At 50.9% G+C, this 17,328-nt stretch overlaps 1 protein-coding gene across 3 annotated transcripts in view; it reads left to right on the top strand.

The window, feature by feature from the left end:
• Nucleotides 1-17,328, top strand: part of Galns (galactosamine (N-acetyl)-6-sulfatase) — a 33,726-nt gene that overhangs the window by 864 nt on the left and 15,534 nt on the right. For 2 of the 3 annotated variants that reach the window (XR_010059982.1, XM_017601245.3), the window contains exons 2-8: nt 5,964-6,038; nt 6,692-6,794; nt 9,943-10,086; nt 11,525-11,591; nt 11,698-11,825; nt 12,526-12,665; nt 14,893-14,996. Coding sequence is in view for 2 of the 3 variants with exons in the window: in XM_017601245.3 (XP_017456734.2) it covers nt 6,712-6,794; nt 9,943-10,086; nt 11,525-11,591; nt 11,698-11,825; nt 12,526-12,665; nt 14,893-14,996 (666 nt within the window). In the remaining variant the exon portion in view is untranslated. 3 annotated transcript variants of the gene reach the window in all.

Genomic DNA, 17,328 nt, shown 5'->3' with positions numbered 1-17,328 from the left:
TAATGCCTGCAGAGGCTAATTAATAGCCAAGCCAGCTGTCCTCAGGTCTGAAGGCCATACTTAACTCCTCAAAAAAGGGCTGCCGTCTAACAGTCTGCGGGCCCATCAGAATAGAGAGGATTTCAGAGACTTAGTAGAAGAAAAAGGAAGTAAACATCCCACTTGATAAACAGTGGGTTGGTGGTTCTTTATTAGGAAGAAAAATATAGACCTCAAAAGCCCTGCACATCAGTCTCACCTCCCAGAAGCCACTGCAGGAAATCCTTTCCGGCTTTTTCCATTCTATGTGGATGGTGACTGTTCATACTCTGGATGACTGGCTCCTCTAACTCCAGTCCTGGTCGCTGATAGCAGACTTTGCACAGTAATGAGAAGTACTGAAAAGATAGATAGATAGATAGATAGATAGATAGATAGATAGATAGATAGATAGATAGATAGACAGACTGACAGACATAGTCAGACATAGATAATCAGAGAGACAGACAGACAGAGATAGACAGACAGAGATAGACAGACAGACAGAGATAAGAGAGGGAGATTTTATACATAGTGCCTTTCAGTATTAAATCCTTTTAGAGCCAAATCACACTGGTGTGGTTTGTTTGTTTGCACTGGTTTGTTTGATCCAGAAGTACTGACTACAGTCTTGTCCGTCAGCTTTCTGCTCTTCCCTTTTCTAAATGACACCCTGTGAGGGCAGGTCTTCACTGACACTCCATTAGACTACTGAAGAACGTTGAACTAACAGACTTTTGAAAACTGAGTCACTTAAATGTTCTCTTAGCCTTCATGTTTGCATCCTGACTCTTTGTGGGGGAGTGTTGTTTGTTTGTTGTTTTGTTTTTTGTCTGCTTGCTCTCTTGCTTGCTTGAGTCTTGCTAGGTAGTGTTGGCTGGCCTGAAACTCACTCTGTAGCCTAAGCTGGCCTCAAACTCAAGGCAATTCTCCTGCCTTAGCCTCCCTAGTGCTGGGATTACAGGCATGAGTCACACCACACCTAAAGACATAACTGCTTTTCTGATGTGATGACTAGAAAATACAGTTACATGTGAGGCTCACAGTTACATTTGCATTGGGCAGCCCCAGGTGGGTAGAGAGCTTCTAGGTAATGGAATATGAGTAGCAACGATCAATTTACCTGACAGTGGTTGGCCAGGAAGCACCACCTCCTTCCTTCTGGATACCCTGGAGCTGTGGGAGGACGGTTCATTGGAGCTGAGTCCCACAACAGTCTACAAAACCCCGTTCTTGTCCTGTAGAGACTTTTGATACAAATAACGGAAAAGGAACTCAATTAACAGCGGCAGAACTGGGAATCCCTGGCATTACCAACCAGACAACTGGGTCACTCTGGCTTGAAGTAGGTAGGCTCCAGGCTTCCCCTTTCGTAAGGCTGCTGCTATCCGTAAGCTGGCCCCTGGGAGCCCCGTGACAGCCTCCTGACAGCCATTAGGCAACTCCCAGCTCACCTACCCTACTGTCAGCAATCTCAGTGGGACAATGGCTTTTGCTGACTTGGACCTACTTCTGGGACAAGCATAGGGAAGAAGACTATTCCAACTGTCCAACAGGGAAGCTCAGCTCAAAGGACACCAGGGTAGAGAGGCCTCCTGGGTTTATTTATACTTGGCCTACACCAGGTTGCCTGTGCCAGAGAGGCAGGGATATCAGATGTGAGAAAAGTCCTGGGCTGTTCCTTAGGTGGCAGATACGAAGGTACAACCTCAACAGCCCAGGAGCCTCCACCCCTCCCTTTGGCCCTCTCTAGCTGCCTTCACCAGGCTAATTGTGTCTGCATCTGCAACAGGTGCTTATGTGTGTCTGGCTTACCCAGGATGACAGGGCTCCCAGCTCCAGGCTTGGCATTGTCTGACTGTCTAAGGTTGTCTCAAGCTTAAATTCTTCAAGGAAGAGACCACTGACTTTAGAATGGTTGACTATGGTCCTGACCTGCTCTGGTCACATCATGAGTGTCCAGGGGGCATGTTCTAGGTAAAAACCCTGTTCCCAGAGTGCCTTGGGGTCGGGGCTGGGGTGGGGGATGCTCCCCAGGCTGCCTGCACAGGAGATCAGAGTCAGAGGAGATTGGGAGAGGGAGGGAGTCAGGCCATAGTCAGGGAAATTTAGCTTTCTGACAGACTAGCAATCGGGCTTTTTAAAAAAAAAAAAGATTTTGTTTATCTATCTATCTATCTATTTATTTATTTATTATGAGTACACTGTAGCTGCCTTCAGACACACCAGAAGAGGGTATGGGATCCTGTTACAGGTGGTTGTGAGCCACCATGTGGTTGTGGGATTTGAACTCAGGACCTCTGGAAGAGGAGTCAGTGCTCTTAACCATTGAGCCATCCCCCCCAGCCCCAGGGGGCTTTTTTATTTATACAAGTTTCACAGAACAAAAACAGGCTAATGGTTATCCAGAAAGTACAGATCATGTGTTTGATTATTTATAAAACATCCAGGGTTACAAGTTCAGTTACAATTAGAAAATACAAACAAAAAATAAAATTTTATTCGTACTATCAACCCTATAATTCCAATTTAAAGAATCTAAAAGGAATGTCTCTTCCAAGGCAGACACATTTGTTATATAACAGCCTGTGTATAGGCTGGCAGCGCTTGTAGGGTTATTAATTATTATATTTTATTTTGATGTGCATAGGTGAGAGGGTGTCGGATCCCCCGGAAGTATAGTCACAGACAGTTGCAAACTGCCATGTGGGTGCTGGGAACTGAACCTGGGTACTCTAGAAGAGCAGCCAGTGTTCTTAACCACTGAGCCATCTGTCCAGCCTCCTAGTGTCTGTAATTTTAAAGCACTCCAGGCAAACAGAAAATATCGGAACCCATCTTTTTTATGAATAGCAAGTATTACTTCCCAACTTCTTTTTTTTAAAGATTTATTTATTTTATATGTGTAAGTACACTGTAGCTGTCTTCAGACACACCAGAAGAGGGCATCGGATCCCATTACAGATAGTTGTGAGCCACCATGTGGTTGCTGGGATTTGAACTCAGGACCTCTGGAAGAGCAGTCAGTGCTCTTAACCGCTGAGCCATCTCTCCAGCCCCCACTTCCCAACTTCTTTTGCTATATATTTCATCATCTACGCTAAAAATAGGAAACGTTTATTCTAATCAATCTAGGTTATTGAACTGAGGTTCCCCCCCCCCCCAGGGTGCACCCTGTATGACCCCGTATCTTTAAACTGTTTATTCAGCGAGCTCTAAGACTGTAATAAAGAGACCTTGGGTTTGTCAGATTCAGAGTTTATCATTTGTCTCTCTCTACCCTGCACTAATTATAGCTAGAGTTTGCTCAGAATTCCTGGACCAATGGCCTCATCTAGCTCTGCGCTTAGCTGTGCTTAATGATCTCCAGGTCGTGAGGAAGACTTCCAAATAGTGGCCACATAAAGTTATTTTTAGGGGCTGGAAAGATGGCTTAGTGGTTACGAGCACTGACTGCTCTTCCAGAGGTCCTGAGTTCAATCCCTAGCAACCACATGGTGGCTCACAACCATCTGTAATGGGATCCAATGCCCTCTTCTGGTGTGTCTGAAGACAGCAACAGTGTACTCATATACATAAAATAAATAAATCTTTTTTTTTAAAGTTATATTTAGGACTGTCCTAAAGAGATTCAGACATAATTTCCCCAGGAAAAGACATAAAGTGAATCATAATGCAGGAAGTCTTCAAGAATGCAACACGGAGAGGCCAAAACCCGGAAGTGAGAGCTAAAAAGACAATGATTGCAGCTGTGCTGGCTTCCTGACCCTCACCATTTTCAGTGGCTATGTCTGGGCCACCTGAGAAGCTACCATTATAGACTAGGTTCCCAAAACTAGTATACCGAACCGTACAAGACCTAGTCACCTGCCAGTCACATTGACTTGTGAAAGATTCTACAGCGGGTTTGTGCAAACGTTCAGTGCCTGTGCCATCCCTTGCCCCTCCCAACCCATACTGCAAGCCCCGCCCTGCAGCATGGCATGTGGTCATTGCTCACGGCACACTCAGACACGCCTGCCACTGCCTCAGAAGGCACGTGCCCCGCCCCTTTGTCCTTAATTGAGATAAAAATTCACAGAATACTTCTCTTTTCAAAGATTTATTATTATATTCATATGAGCACACTGTCAGTGTCTTCAGACACACCAGAGGAAGGCATCAGATCCCATCACAGATGGTTGTGAGCCACCGTGTGGTTGCTGGGATTTGAACTCAGGACCTCTGGAAGAGCAGTCAGTGCTCTTAACCGCTGAGCCATCTCTTCATTCCTCCCCCTGCTCCCAGAATACTTCTCTTACACTGTGGGTTGTGTAGGCTGATTCTTTAACTCTGGGTAACTGGAGGGAGGAAGGTAGCTTGCTTGTCTTCACAGAAAGAGCTGAGATGGTAAGGAATGGGTTAAACAAGGAGTAGCCGCCTCTGGATGGCCTCCCTCAGGTATCTTGATTCACTCCCCCCCTTTTACTGAGACGGTGCTCTGGATTCTCCTTGACTCTTTGGCTCCTGTGGTCTCTACGGACTGGCTCTAACCCTTATTGTTTGGGATCAGCTTGCCAGGGACACACACATAGTCAGGGAGCACGAGTTTCAGTTCTGTAAGGCACGCTAAGCCAGGCTGTCTGGCCACGTGGCTCTAGGCTCGACTTTCAGAGGAAGCTCATCCTGCTCTTGAAATCTAAATTTGCATAAGAGCTTTAGGTTGAAAATAGATGTGTATTCTTAGACACCAAGACTCTAGGAGTGTACAGAGGTTGATCTTTGCTAGGGAGGAAGGCAAACATGGGTACCATGACGGTGGTCAAACCGATGTAGAGGTGAGAGCCAGCAACTCCTAGTAAGGCCTGGAGCACCTCATGGAAACCGCCAGGGTTTGGGTGAGCTCTTGGCTCTTCCTCATCACAAAAGAACCATTTGCAGAAAGGGTTCACCCCTCATCTCTTTGATCTTCCCTGCAGATGGGGTGGGGTGACCTGGGTGTGTATGGAGAACCTTCCAGAGAGACCCCAAATTTAGACCGGATGGCTGCAGAAGGGATGCTTTTCCCAAGCTTCTATTCTGCCAACCCTTTGTGCTCACCATGTAAGTTGCTGCTGCTCCCCGACCCCACTCTAGAGACCCTGTTAGCCAGCAGAGTCTGACTCACCTGCCCCTCCAGCCCTATTCTAGGTAGAACAGCATTTCCTCAGGAAGGCCGCAGGTAGACGAGGCCTTTGTTACTGATTATACTGGCTGCTGACTCTGAGGTCCACTGGCTTATTGGGGCCCTCGAAGGGCAGTAGCTTGCCCTGGCTTCTGCTGTTGCCTGCCAGCAAGCAAAAGATCATTCTGCTCCAGGACCGATGTCTGTCTCCTAGAACTGCACTGTCTGCACTTCCTGGTCACAGGACGTGGATGTTGTAGGGGGGGGCAGTGAGACCATGTCCTCTTCCCAGGGACTGTCCCTCCCTCCTTCTATAGTGGTGTTACAGAAGTGCTGACCTTAAGGAAGAACAGTAGATAGGGTGAACAGGCAGTAGGAGGCAGGTCATGTGGCCTACAGTCTTGGGGCTGTCCCAGAGCTCGAGAACTGAGCTTAGGAGCAGAGCTGAGTAGCAAAGCTAAAGAACCCTCCCTCAGTCCTCAGGCCATTGTGCCACCTCCCATTGCCGGAGCTTGGCAATACAGAGGGATTGAACCACACAACACAGTAGTGGTGCACACCTTTAATCCCAGCACTCAGGAGGCAGAGGCAGGCGGATCTCTGAGTTCAAGGCCAGCCTGGTCTACAGAGTGAGTTCTAGGACAGCGAGGGCTACACAGAGAAACAAAACCAAAGAAATTGAACAGCTTCAGGATGCATTCAGGACAGACCCGTCCCGGGAGGTGCACATGGGAGGCGCCTCAGAGCTGTCTGAGGGTCCTGCCAGGTTTGTTTCACTGTCTGTTTTTATCCTTCTATGTAGCTAGGGCAGCCCTGCTCACAGGACGGTTGCCCATCCGCAATGGCTTCTACACAACCAACGCACATGCAAGGAATGGTATGCCTCCTACCCCTCCTCACCCCCGTGGCCCTGCAGGTTCTCTGTCTAGACTAAAAAAACGTTGGTGTCCTAGACCTCAGTGTGAGAGGTGTGGGCCCTGGAGTGGTAGATATAGACAGCCTAAGGCAGAACTAAGGACCGCAGTGTAGATCCCATGTCACAAGCTTCCTCCCTGAACCGGCCCAGTGAGAACTAAACTGGCAGTGAGGTCCCTCAGGTACACCACACAGCAGGCTCCCACCACCCTTGACCTGCTCCTGGGGCTCTCAACTTTCTGCTGAGAAAGCTATGGGGTTTTTAGGTCAGAGCAGGGAAGTTCTGGAAACAAGCTCACGTGCTTGGACAGGGGTCTCTCCGGATAGGGTCCCAGACGAGGCAGAATTTCAAGTGGCCTTGAAGGAAAGGGCATGGTAAGGACCAGGAGAACAGTGGGGAACGGTGTGGTGTCAAACGGCAAACCAGGCTGCCGAGGCGAGACAGGTCAGAGTGGAGGCACCACAGCACCATCCTCACCATGTTGGTGCTGACTTGGGGGGTGCTTGGGAACATCCTGGGAAGCGTCCCTACCGTGACCACTGTTCTGCCTGTCTGTCCACCTTAGTGGGGCAGTGTGTGTGTCCATTACAGAGATCTCATACTTGTCCTTCCAGCTTACACACCTCAGGAGATCATGGGCGGGATCCCTAACTCAGAACACCTCCTGCCTGAGCTCCTGAAGAAAGCAGGCTATACCAACAAGATCGTGGGCAAATGGTGAGTCCTACCTCTTGAGAGGAGTAGAATCTCGATTCCAGGTCCATCTAGAATTTTGTGGGGGTTTTTGTTTGTTTGTTTGTTTGTTTTTGTTTTCTGAGGCAAGGTCTCAAGCTGATATGGGGGCTGTGATCCATTGCCTGAGTTATCTATAATCCGTTGTCATGAACCATTGTCACACATTCTCTATAATCTCTGTGGGGAGCTCTCAGGAACACGGTGTTTCAGGAATGCACATAGCACACAGATGTGCATGCAGCTAAAGCATCCATGCACATAAAATAAAATAAAAATGCATCTTTTTTTTAAAAGTCAAAAAAAGCTTGGTGTCTGCAGTACAGAACTCGGTGAGGGTGCACATCTTTTTTTTTTTTTTTTTTTTTTTTTTTTTTTTTGGTTCTTTTTTTCGGAGCTGGGGACCGAACCCAGGGCCTTGTGCTTCCTAGGCAAGCGCTCTACCACTGAGCTAAATCCCCAACCCCGAGGGTGCACATCTTTAACCCCCGAGCTCAGGAGGCAGAGACGGGCAGGCCTCTGAGTTCGAGGCCATTTTTGAGGCCATCCTGATCGACATAGAAAGTTCCAGGCCACCCAAAGCAACACAGTGCGGCCCTGTCTCATGTAAACTAAAGAGCTCAAGATCTCAAGTCCAGCAGGAGGTCGAGACACGGGGCTGACTCAACAGGACATTGAGCAAACACTCAGCCATCCCTGCCCACCCGTTCCTTCCCACCATGCTGCCTGCCATCTCGACCCAGCTGTGCCCAGTAAAACGTCACTAAATGGGCCAGCCACATTCTCACGCACAGATGAGACAGGGATGAGGCAGAGAAGAGCCGACAGGCAGGACCTCCTCCCCTGCACAGACCCCCAAGCAGGTGGCACGGAATTCTAGGAAACCATGTTGGGCTAGAGAGAGAGCAAAGAGCCTCAGGCCCCACCATAGCCAGAGATGCCTGTGTCTTGCCTGACGGTTCTGCTACATCCTTAGCTTCCTGCTCTCAGTGACTGGGTGGGCAGAGCTGAACAGGAACAGAGTTTCTACAGAGCTTCCTGGATGGCTTCTGATAGAAAGAGGCGACCAAGAGGAGTGGCACTGATGAACTCTGAGAGACACAGAGAGCAGAGGCCAGCAGTGAGGCCAGGCTCTCAGGCCGCAGGGAGAGCTTCAGTTGGTCTTCTGTGAGCAAGGTTTAGTCCAGTGCTATCAGCTGCAGCCAGGACTGCCCTGCGTCCTTCACGCATACCTCATCTTCCTGAACAAACCCTACCCGGACTAGCCTAGACTGTTGCACAATCTGCCAACAGCCAAAGCGAGTGAGTGAGGCCAGCCCATTCTCCAGTCCTGCTTACGTCCTGGTTAGTGCCAACCACTGTTAGGACCAAGTGCATAGAGTTACAGCTGTTTCCGGGCAGAATTCTAGTCATCCTTCCCCACAAACAGGCTCCAGGATGCTGGACCTGGGCACAAGACCTCTCATCTGCCCTTCGATGCTTAAAAAGGATGAGTAGCTTGCAGTGGGCCCAAGAGTGTAGCCGACATAGAGGCACTGCCCTGAAAGGAGAGGTTAGAGACTGAGTGGGTGAAGGTCAGAGAAGAGCTCTAAAGGCTCTCCGTGTGCAGCCATCAGGCAGAACAAGCCCACAGAGCCATGCTGTGCCAGTCTCACCAAGTGAGGAAACCGAGCCCTAGACAGGTATCCTTCCCTTGAGAGCAGATAGAGTACACACTGACCAGCCAGTCCATCCCCCAAGACTCCTCTGCTGTCCTTAATTCTACCTATGGAATGAGCACATGGCAACCTTGGATCTGCACACACTGCCTGGATCCTCCCTGAAGCCCTTCAACATGGTAGCCTGTCCCAAGCACAGCTGGTAAAAAGGACACGCTCCACCTCAGGACGCTGTGTTGAAAGCTGTCTATGTGTTGGAGGGGGGCAGGTGGGTACAATACAGATAAACAGTTCTGGGTCCCAGGCTGGAGGATAAATGGCATACAGCAGGATTTGGAGTCCCTGATAGTTTAAGGAGTGCTCTGAAGAACAGGTGGGAGCTGGGGTTCCCAGGAAGGGCAGGCTCTGCTTCAGGGATAGCCCAGGACTGCTGACCACTGACGCTAGGAGTTGGAGTTGTCTTGGCAGCGCTCTTTAGCTACCAGTGGATGGAGGACATTCAGTTAAGTGTCCCTGAGAGAAAAGGTGGCAGGATGGGAAAGTGTGAGCTAACACCTGGCTGGCATGGGGTGTGGAGGTGGAAGAAGGGTGGGGCCTCACACAGGGATCCTGCAGCTTTGCCTGAGGGGGGACCTTAACCCCGTGAAGCTTTACTCTGCCGGCCCCTCTCAGAGGAGATGAGCCTCTCTCTCCAAAGAGCTCCCACTATCACCAGAGTAGGCGTGCTGCCGTATTCTCTTCTCCTCATGCCCTAGGCTCTGAGGAGGAGAGTATAGCCCTAAGCCAGTGAACCATCTTCCCTTGCGGCCACCTTCCTGGTGAGCTCCCCTGAGCTGGTGGAATACTCTGACTTTTGTGTAAGAAATGGAGCCGCCACCTGCCTGGCTAGAAACCTAAGGACCTTAGAGTGTCCCTGGGGATAAAGGATAGAGGGTCCAGGAGGAAGCTACTGGAGTCTGGAGATGGCTAACACAGACTTTTGAGTCCAGCTAGTTTCAAGGCATTTGGGAGATTTCTCCCCATGCAATCACCCTTCCGGTTCATCCTTCCAGAATCCTGAAGGGATCCCTAAACTCTCTTTTGGGTCTCACTGTGCCCCGATCCCCCAGATGCCACTGGTTGTGCTGAGACACCCTCAGCTGTGCCCAGAAGCCCTTAGCTTTGCCAGGAGGACACTGTGCTCTGCTGGAATGCCCTGAGTCATGCTTGGACGCCCTTGCATGTGCCTGGAGCTCTAGGTGCTAGCATTATCTGTGGGGTGCAGATAGGTCCCTGTGCTCCCTCTTAAAGTGAGGTCTTAATCTTTTGTGTCTTGGAGTGTCCAGACGGGGGGGGGGGGGGGGGGTGCTGGAATGCTGACAGGCTGCTTATACAGTTGACAATTGTGATGGTGATGTGTTGTTGATGATCAAACCATTGTAATGTCCCCAGTGAGGAGATCTCTGAAGTTATCTTGGGTTCCTTCCTGTTTCTAGGCATCTGGGTCATAGACCCCAGTTCCACCCCCTGAAGCATGGATTTGATGAGTGGTTTGGATCCCCCAATTGTCATTTTGGACCATACGACAACAAGGTCAAGCCCAACATCCCTGTGTACAGGGACTGGGAAATGGTTGGCAGGTAACAGACAGAACCCCTTCCCTTACCCCCCCCTGTCCCATCCTCTGGTACTTGCTGAAGAATAGGACTGACGTTCTTGAATGGTGTCTAGTATCCTACATGGAGAGAGAGAGAGAGAGAGAGAGAGAGAGAGAGAGAGAGAGAGAGAGAGAGAGAGCGCTCTGTTTCCTTTTGCCTAGGACCTCCTAAGACTCACCTGAGGTCACTTCTAACCTTTCCGTGATCATAGCTTTGTATTTGGGGGAGGGGATGTCTAGAACCTGTGCACCCTCAAGTAGCTGTCATCTTCATCAATAAGTTGGCCTATTAGCTGTATGCAAGAAAGGAGATGTGAGAGCCACTCCAGGGACTGCCATTGTCACCATGAAAAGAGACCCTAGTCAGGAGGGGAGCCCCCCTGGGCCAGGCCTCAGAGGGTACCTCCAGCCTGTGGCTCTGGGTTCCAGGACCTGACTCATCTTTCTTGAATTTTTTTTTTTTTTTTTTTTTGGTTCTTTTTTTCGGAGCTGGGGACCGAATCCAGGGCCTTGCGCTTCCTAGGCAAGCGCTCTACCACTGAGCTAAATCCCCAACCCCCATCTTTCTTGCATTTTGAATGCTTGATTTTTCTTTGCCTTTGTCCTAAGTTGAGTGGAAGTTCTTCTATCTGCAGACCTCAAGGCTAAGCCAAACATTGCCCTCTTAAAAAATGAGTGTTCTTTCTTCAGGAGCTATTGAAGGGCCCTTGGGGTACCCAGGGACAGTTACCTCTCAGCAGGCTGTAGGACATCTTCACCTCTCACAAAGCAGCCTCTGGCGCTGGGAGGATGGCTCTGTGGATAAAGACTTGCCCGGGCTGGGCAAGTCTTTGTAATTGCAGTTCTGGGGAGGCTGAGATAGGAGGTTTCCCCGAGGCCGTGAGTCCAATTGGTGAGCTCAAAGCCAGTTAGAGACTCCAGCCCAGGGTGGAGGCACACCCTCTAATCCTAGCAGTTAGAAGACAAAGGCAGGCAGATCTCTGTGAGCTTGAGGCCACTATGTTTACATAGTGAGCCCCAGGCTAGGCAGGGCAATGCAGTAAATCCGTCTCAAAAACATTAATAAGAGAAGGAGATCCAGCCCAAAGGATACTACCCTCCACTACCCTCCGTCCTCTGCATACATGTGCGCCTACTGCATGCACACCTGAACTTACATGTGTACCCATACACACACACACACACACACACACACACACACACACACACACTCAGCTACACCTCCTGACCTTCCCATCCCTGCGGCACACATACCCCCAGCTTGTTCTAACTCATCTGACACACTGGAGCCATCATGGCCTTGTCACTTCAGACAGGATCATCATCACCTAGTTGCTCTGCGTGCTTCACCGACTTTTCAGTGAAATCGAGGAAGGGGCTTCTTTCTTGACTAAATTCTGATATTTGAGTTTTGCTTTCAGATTTTATGAAGAGTTCCCAATCAACCTAAAGACCGGGGAAGCTAACCTCACCCAACTCTACTTACAAGTAAGGCTGAGCAGACTGGGCGAGGCAAGGATTCGGGAGGAAGCTGGGGAGGCAGGGGTATGATGGATTGTCTAGCAGCAGAGGAGAATGGAGGCCTTTCCCACAGGAAGCTCTGGACTTCATCCGGACACAACATGCAAGGCAGAGCCCCTTCTTCCTCTACTGGGCCATCGACGCCACACACGCACCAGTGTATGCCTCAAAACAGTTCCTGGGTACCAGCCTTCGAGGGCGGTGAGTCGTAAGCCCCACGGCGGCCTTCAGTTATACTGAGGATCGCTGAGTGGCTGGTCTGGGCCACTGTGGAAAGTCCAAAGCAGCCTGGATGGTTCCCAATGGTGGAGACGCTTAGAATACATGAGGCCCTGGGTTCAATTCCTAGCACCATAAAAGAAAGATACAAAACATCAATGCCTCTGAAACCCCCTCCAACCTGGGATCATCGATGAAAGGAAACCAAGGTACTTATGTCCACAATGTTTGCAATGAACCAATTGTACTGAGCTGGAACTTCTCTCTGAGGAGCAGCTAGACACCCCACTGGTCACCTCTGAAGTGACAACATTAGTGTTTGGGTCACACTAATTGTTGGGGTAGAAATCTCGGCTCGTGTCTGGACAAACCACACCAGACCAACATGGTTCCACGTGGAGAGGTTTAATGAAAGGACGAGACAAGGGAGGGGAACAAGAGAGAGAAGAGGAGAAGAGGAGAGGAATAGAGGTTGGCCATGAGCACGCGGAGGGAAGTGGGGAGGGGAATGGGGAGAGAAGGGACAAAGGGGAAGAGGGGAAGACCAAGAGCAAGAGAGTGAGGAGGGGGCAAGCAGCCCCTTTTACAGTGTCAGGCAAACCTGGCTGTGGGGGCGGAACTTAGACAGAATGCTAACACTAATGCCCTTTGCTGTCTGATAGAGCGCCATCTTCCCTTGCAGTTATGGCGATGCTGTCCGGGAAATAGATGACAGTGTTGGAAAGATCCTGAGCCTTCTGCAGAACTTGGGCATCAGTAAGAACACATTTGTCTTCTTTACGTCTGACAATGGTGCAGCGCTCATCTCTGCTCCCAAAGAAGGCAAGTTCTGCTTCCCATCCTCAGGCCCCAGGTCACTGGCTATAAAGCGACTCCCAGACCTCCCAGAATACAGTACCCAGCAGCAGTGTCTTGGCCCTGCTGACTCAAGCCTGGCCTGCGTTCACATGATTTTTGAATCCTTTGAGAAAGAAGAACAGGCAAGTGTCAGGGGGAGGGAATGTCTCAGAAAGGTCCTTACCTGCAAGAAGCCAGTTTCCCACAGCCTCAGGCTGCAGGAGACTTTGGCAGCCAGGCAGAACACCTGGTGGTGCTGGGGTAGAGCAGTTTGGCTGCTGCAGAGGTGGCAGGAATAACACCTTCAGCCTTGGGAGCCATCCAATGGACTGATCTGAGACACCTACCCATGATGCTTAGCAACCCATACAAGGCTACCAGTCAAGGCTGAGGGCCCAGTAATCTCCCCAGCCTGTAGGCAGCATTGGCCCTTCAGGTGGCACAGTCAGTCCTACAGCCCAGTGCCCCGGGGCTTCCTGGTTTCAGGTGAACTAACCCAGTGCAGCCTTCATAAACCAAACAAAAGCGGTTTGGTAATAGAACAGAGCACCAGGTGGAGCCAGGCTGACCCGGAGTCTCTCAACGCCCAGCTCAATGGGCAACCTTAGTTCTTCTTCAGTGAGTGTCCCCATACATCTCAGAGAAAAGAACAGGACCCTATCCCCTCCCAGAAGATGCCCAGAGCTCAACTGTTACCCATTTGGCCAACTCTCAGGGTGCGAAGGAAGGTGCCTGGCATTTCTAACAATTACCTCAAGATTGTGGCTCCTGCTCTCCTGTGTGGAAGGTCGGAGGCCATCCTGCATCTAAGGTAGAAGACGGTAGCCACAGAAATGATGGAAAAGGTCTCTGCAGTCTGTCAGCCCCAGGCTCCCACTTGCTATAAAAAATGCAAGTATATCCTAAGATACCAGCGGACTCCGAAGATGGTCAGACAGGGCCAAGCAAAACTGGTTCTCCTCACCGACAACTGCCCAGCTTTGAGGAAACCTAAAATAGAATCCTATGCCAGGTCGGCCAAAACTGGTGTCCATCCCTACAGTGGTAATAATATGGAGCTGGGCACCCGTTCAAATTTCAAGTATTCAGCTCCATTATTTCAGAGCGGAAAATACGACGGAGTATACACACTGGCTATCACTGACCCGGGTGATCCTAGTGTTACTAGAATCATGCCCGAACAGATTGATGCAAAGTGAACCAGGAAAGTTTTTCCTTGAACAAAACTTGCTAGAGTTTGATTTTTAAAACACTTTAAAAAAATTTAAAGCCCCATATGCCCGTACCTAACCTAAGAAGTAGAAAAAGAATGGCTGCCTTCAGGCCCAGTGCCCTCCCCTGACACACATCTCCTTACTGGTGCCCGCACCTATGTCTCATCCATGTAGTCAGCCTGGTTCGGGTGAGCAAAGCCGCTGGGCTTCTGATCTGACGGCTTTTCATGCTGCATATGGAGAGGAAACACAGTCCACGGAAGCCACAGAGCACAGTGACATTTCCACGGGATGAGAGTTCTGTTTGACTTTTCCTTTGTTTCTCCCTGCCCCTGAATTTGGGGGCCTGAGATGGACCTCAGCAGCTCACGCTATGACACCTATCCCTATGGAACAGGCCCACCCCCCTCCAAGACCATGGGATCCAGATCGAAGGGGGCTTCATCCCCGATAGCTTCCCACAAGCTTGTTTAGGGCCCAGTGGCTTCAAACTCCAGCTGTGTGCCCTGCCCCTATAGACTGAGTAAAGACCACAGGGCATCTGGGGTAGACCATGTTTTAAGTAGGACCCTCCCCAGTACATGATGCCTGTGAATCTTAGCATCTAAGAACACTAACTGAAAGCTTCAGTCAGTGTCTGTAGCCTGTGACAGGTGACAGGAAGGGGCTTCTGCGGCTGTTCCTTGTTTCTGAGCTGTGGCTCCTGGTGGGCTGGTGGCTTTAGTGAGGCAAGAGTAGTTTGCTCTCTTCAGAAAACTGCAGCCAGAGCTTCTTAACTGCCTGGGTCAGGGTCACCCAGGTTTCCCCACTTGTGTCTGCAGCCTGACCTCATCCTGCTAGTCCTTTGTCTCCGTGACCTCAGGACTCAAATGTGCCTAACAATGAGTTCAGAAGTCAGGGTAGGCCACTTGCCAGCCAGGGGCGCTGTGTGTCCCTGATTTCCCGGAGGACCTGGGCCCTGACATCTTAAGCTGATGGGTGGTGACTCTCATCCTCAGGTGGCAGCAATGGTCCCTTCCTGTGTGGGAAGCAGACTACGTTTGAAGGCGGGATGAGGGAGCCTGCAATCGCTTGGTGGCCAGGGCACATTGCCGCAGGCCAGGTGAGTCACACAGAAGTCACACACGGTGCCACACTGAAGCTGTATCTGCTACAAGGTCTCAGGGACATTGGTGCCCGGGTGGTAAGGAAGCTTCTGTAGTCTGTTGGCTGCCCATGTTCTGTGGACTTACTACAAGGGGCAGGTGCGGCCCTACAGAGAACCCTGATGCCTTTGTGACAAAGACCAGAAGTGGGGCCTCACATGGATGCAGTGTGTATCCTTCTGAGACCTCAGTCTGACCACCTTCATGCCAGACAGCACCCTCAACCCCAGGCCTTGGCTCCAACCAGGCCACCCCTTGTCCAAGAATCCACTGTGATACTTGTAGTCAGAACACTAAGTGCTCGAGGTTGAGAGGAGTTTTGATGTCACTGCTCCTCAGCTGGCCTCTTTCCCCCGTGACCTTGGAGACAGTCTGGGCTCCTCAGTTCACCCTGCAGTGGCGAATCCTCCCTCCGTATACTTGGGGCTGGAGAGAATAGCTGACAGTCAGGAGCCAGGATCTGCTGGCCTCTTGACAAGTCATGGAGCTGGCTCCTCAGAGAGTCTGGGACAGATCTGTTCCATAGCTCTTGGCCTCTGGAGTTAAGTACTGGGCTAGCCTTCATCCACCTCCTTACCTCCACCCTCCGCTTCTCCATTAGTGTGTTGTGAATACTGGATCACATGGGCAGTACAAGCCAGCCTCCTAGAGGCCAGATGATACACATCCTTAGTCCCTCCTACTCTCTTATGTCCCCTTTGCTGAGTGGGATCTTGTAGCCACAGAGTCCAGGGATGGTAATGCAAATGTCCCTGGCAGCTGTCATTCTGCCAGCCACAACAGTGCTCACCAACAGTCCTTACCTAATTGTACATGTCTGGAAAGGGAAACCCAAAGAGCTCACCTGTCCAGCCTGCCAGCCACTCAGGCAGAACTGGCAACAAGATCCAGCCATGGGACAGTCTCCATGTGTCCCCAGCAACAACTGGGACCTACCCTCAGTGCCTAGCCTCTAAAACTAGACCCGACTGAGTCTCTGCCCCTCGTTACCCACCCTCTCCCTAAGACCTCTTGACACAGGACTTCCAGGTCACACTGGTCGGCAGAGCCTTGCAGCTTGGTGGCTCTCCCAGTTGGTTGAACAGGCCTGCCTGCCTGTCATCTGGCCAGCCCCCTCTATAGAACAGAGTGCCGTGGCAGTAAACATCACACGTGGAAGAAGTGTGCCTAGTGGGATACTAGTGGACACTCAGATTAGCTATGACCCTTAGGAGAGGGACCTGGCCCACAGCTGCACCTGTTCTTCATGTCCTGGTGCTGTCTCTGCCAGCCCTCATGTAGCTGAGGAAGCTGAGGAAGCACTGGTTCAGTTGTCAATGAGTGAGAGATGGGAAATAGCCTCATGCCCACGAGGAACCACATCCGATCCTGGGTTGCGCCCCTGACGTGGCACTGACAAGGCTCCCACAACCCAGGGTCCCTAACCTGCTCTGCTATGTCCAGTGGGTTCACAGCATCTGCTTCCACAGCTCTTCCTGCCAGATAACCTCAGGAAGCACCAGCTAAGGAGAGAGGTCTGACGCAAATCAGCCTTGCCTTCCGAGGAAAGCGTAGCGTGCTCCAGAGCGGTTGGCTTTCTTTTCACTATGCTCCCCACAAACTAGGATGGGATCACCTGGGGTCTGGGCTGCGCTCTGTGACACCCTGACATCCATCACCTTCAAGCAGACACGTAGCCTCCCTGGTGCTGCACCTGGCAACCGTGGTGTAATTGCAGCCTTTGATCCAGCTTTGTCTCAAAGGAGCTGAGAGCATCCTCCTGCTGTCTGGTACACAAGCAGCGCCTGTGCACTCAGACGCATGCACTGCCTGTCAGACCCCGCCCCTTCCAATCACCTCAGGCATGCAACACGCTCCCTTCCTTCCCCTTCCCTCTTTTCTGGAGGGAAATACCTGGAAGGGGTTTGGAAGTGAGGAGACAGGTTCTACAGCAGAGAGTGCATGCAGGTCTCTCCCAGGGCTGTTTGTCCGGACACGGCCATTTTATCTTTAGAAACTGCCTCCTCCCCAAGCCCCATCAGAACACCAGGGCTATGGGACTGAGTTAGGCAAGGGCAGAAAGGGGTTTCAACATGGACATGGCGGATTTCAGCCAGCCTTAGGGTCTGGTCAAGTTCAAGGTTAATTCGACAGGGTATCCAGCTGGCACAGTCGAATGAGGGCCAAGCAAGGAGCAATAAAGAAAGTCTGTCCAAACCGGACTCCAGCTGAGGTCCTGACCGGCTGCTGTGGAATCATTGTCTTCCTAGAAAGCCACATATATATCTTCTCAGGGGCTGTGCTTACCCT

The sequence above is a fragment of the Rattus norvegicus genome, chromosome 19, assembly GCF_036323735.1.
Source record: "Rattus norvegicus strain BN/NHsdMcwi chromosome 19, GRCr8, whole genome shotgun sequence".
Lineage (NCBI taxonomy): Eukaryota > Metazoa > Chordata > Mammalia > Rodentia > Muridae > Rattus > Rattus norvegicus.
Note: the sequence above shows the minus strand (reverse complement) of the source record. Positions and strands in the feature narration are given on the sequence as shown.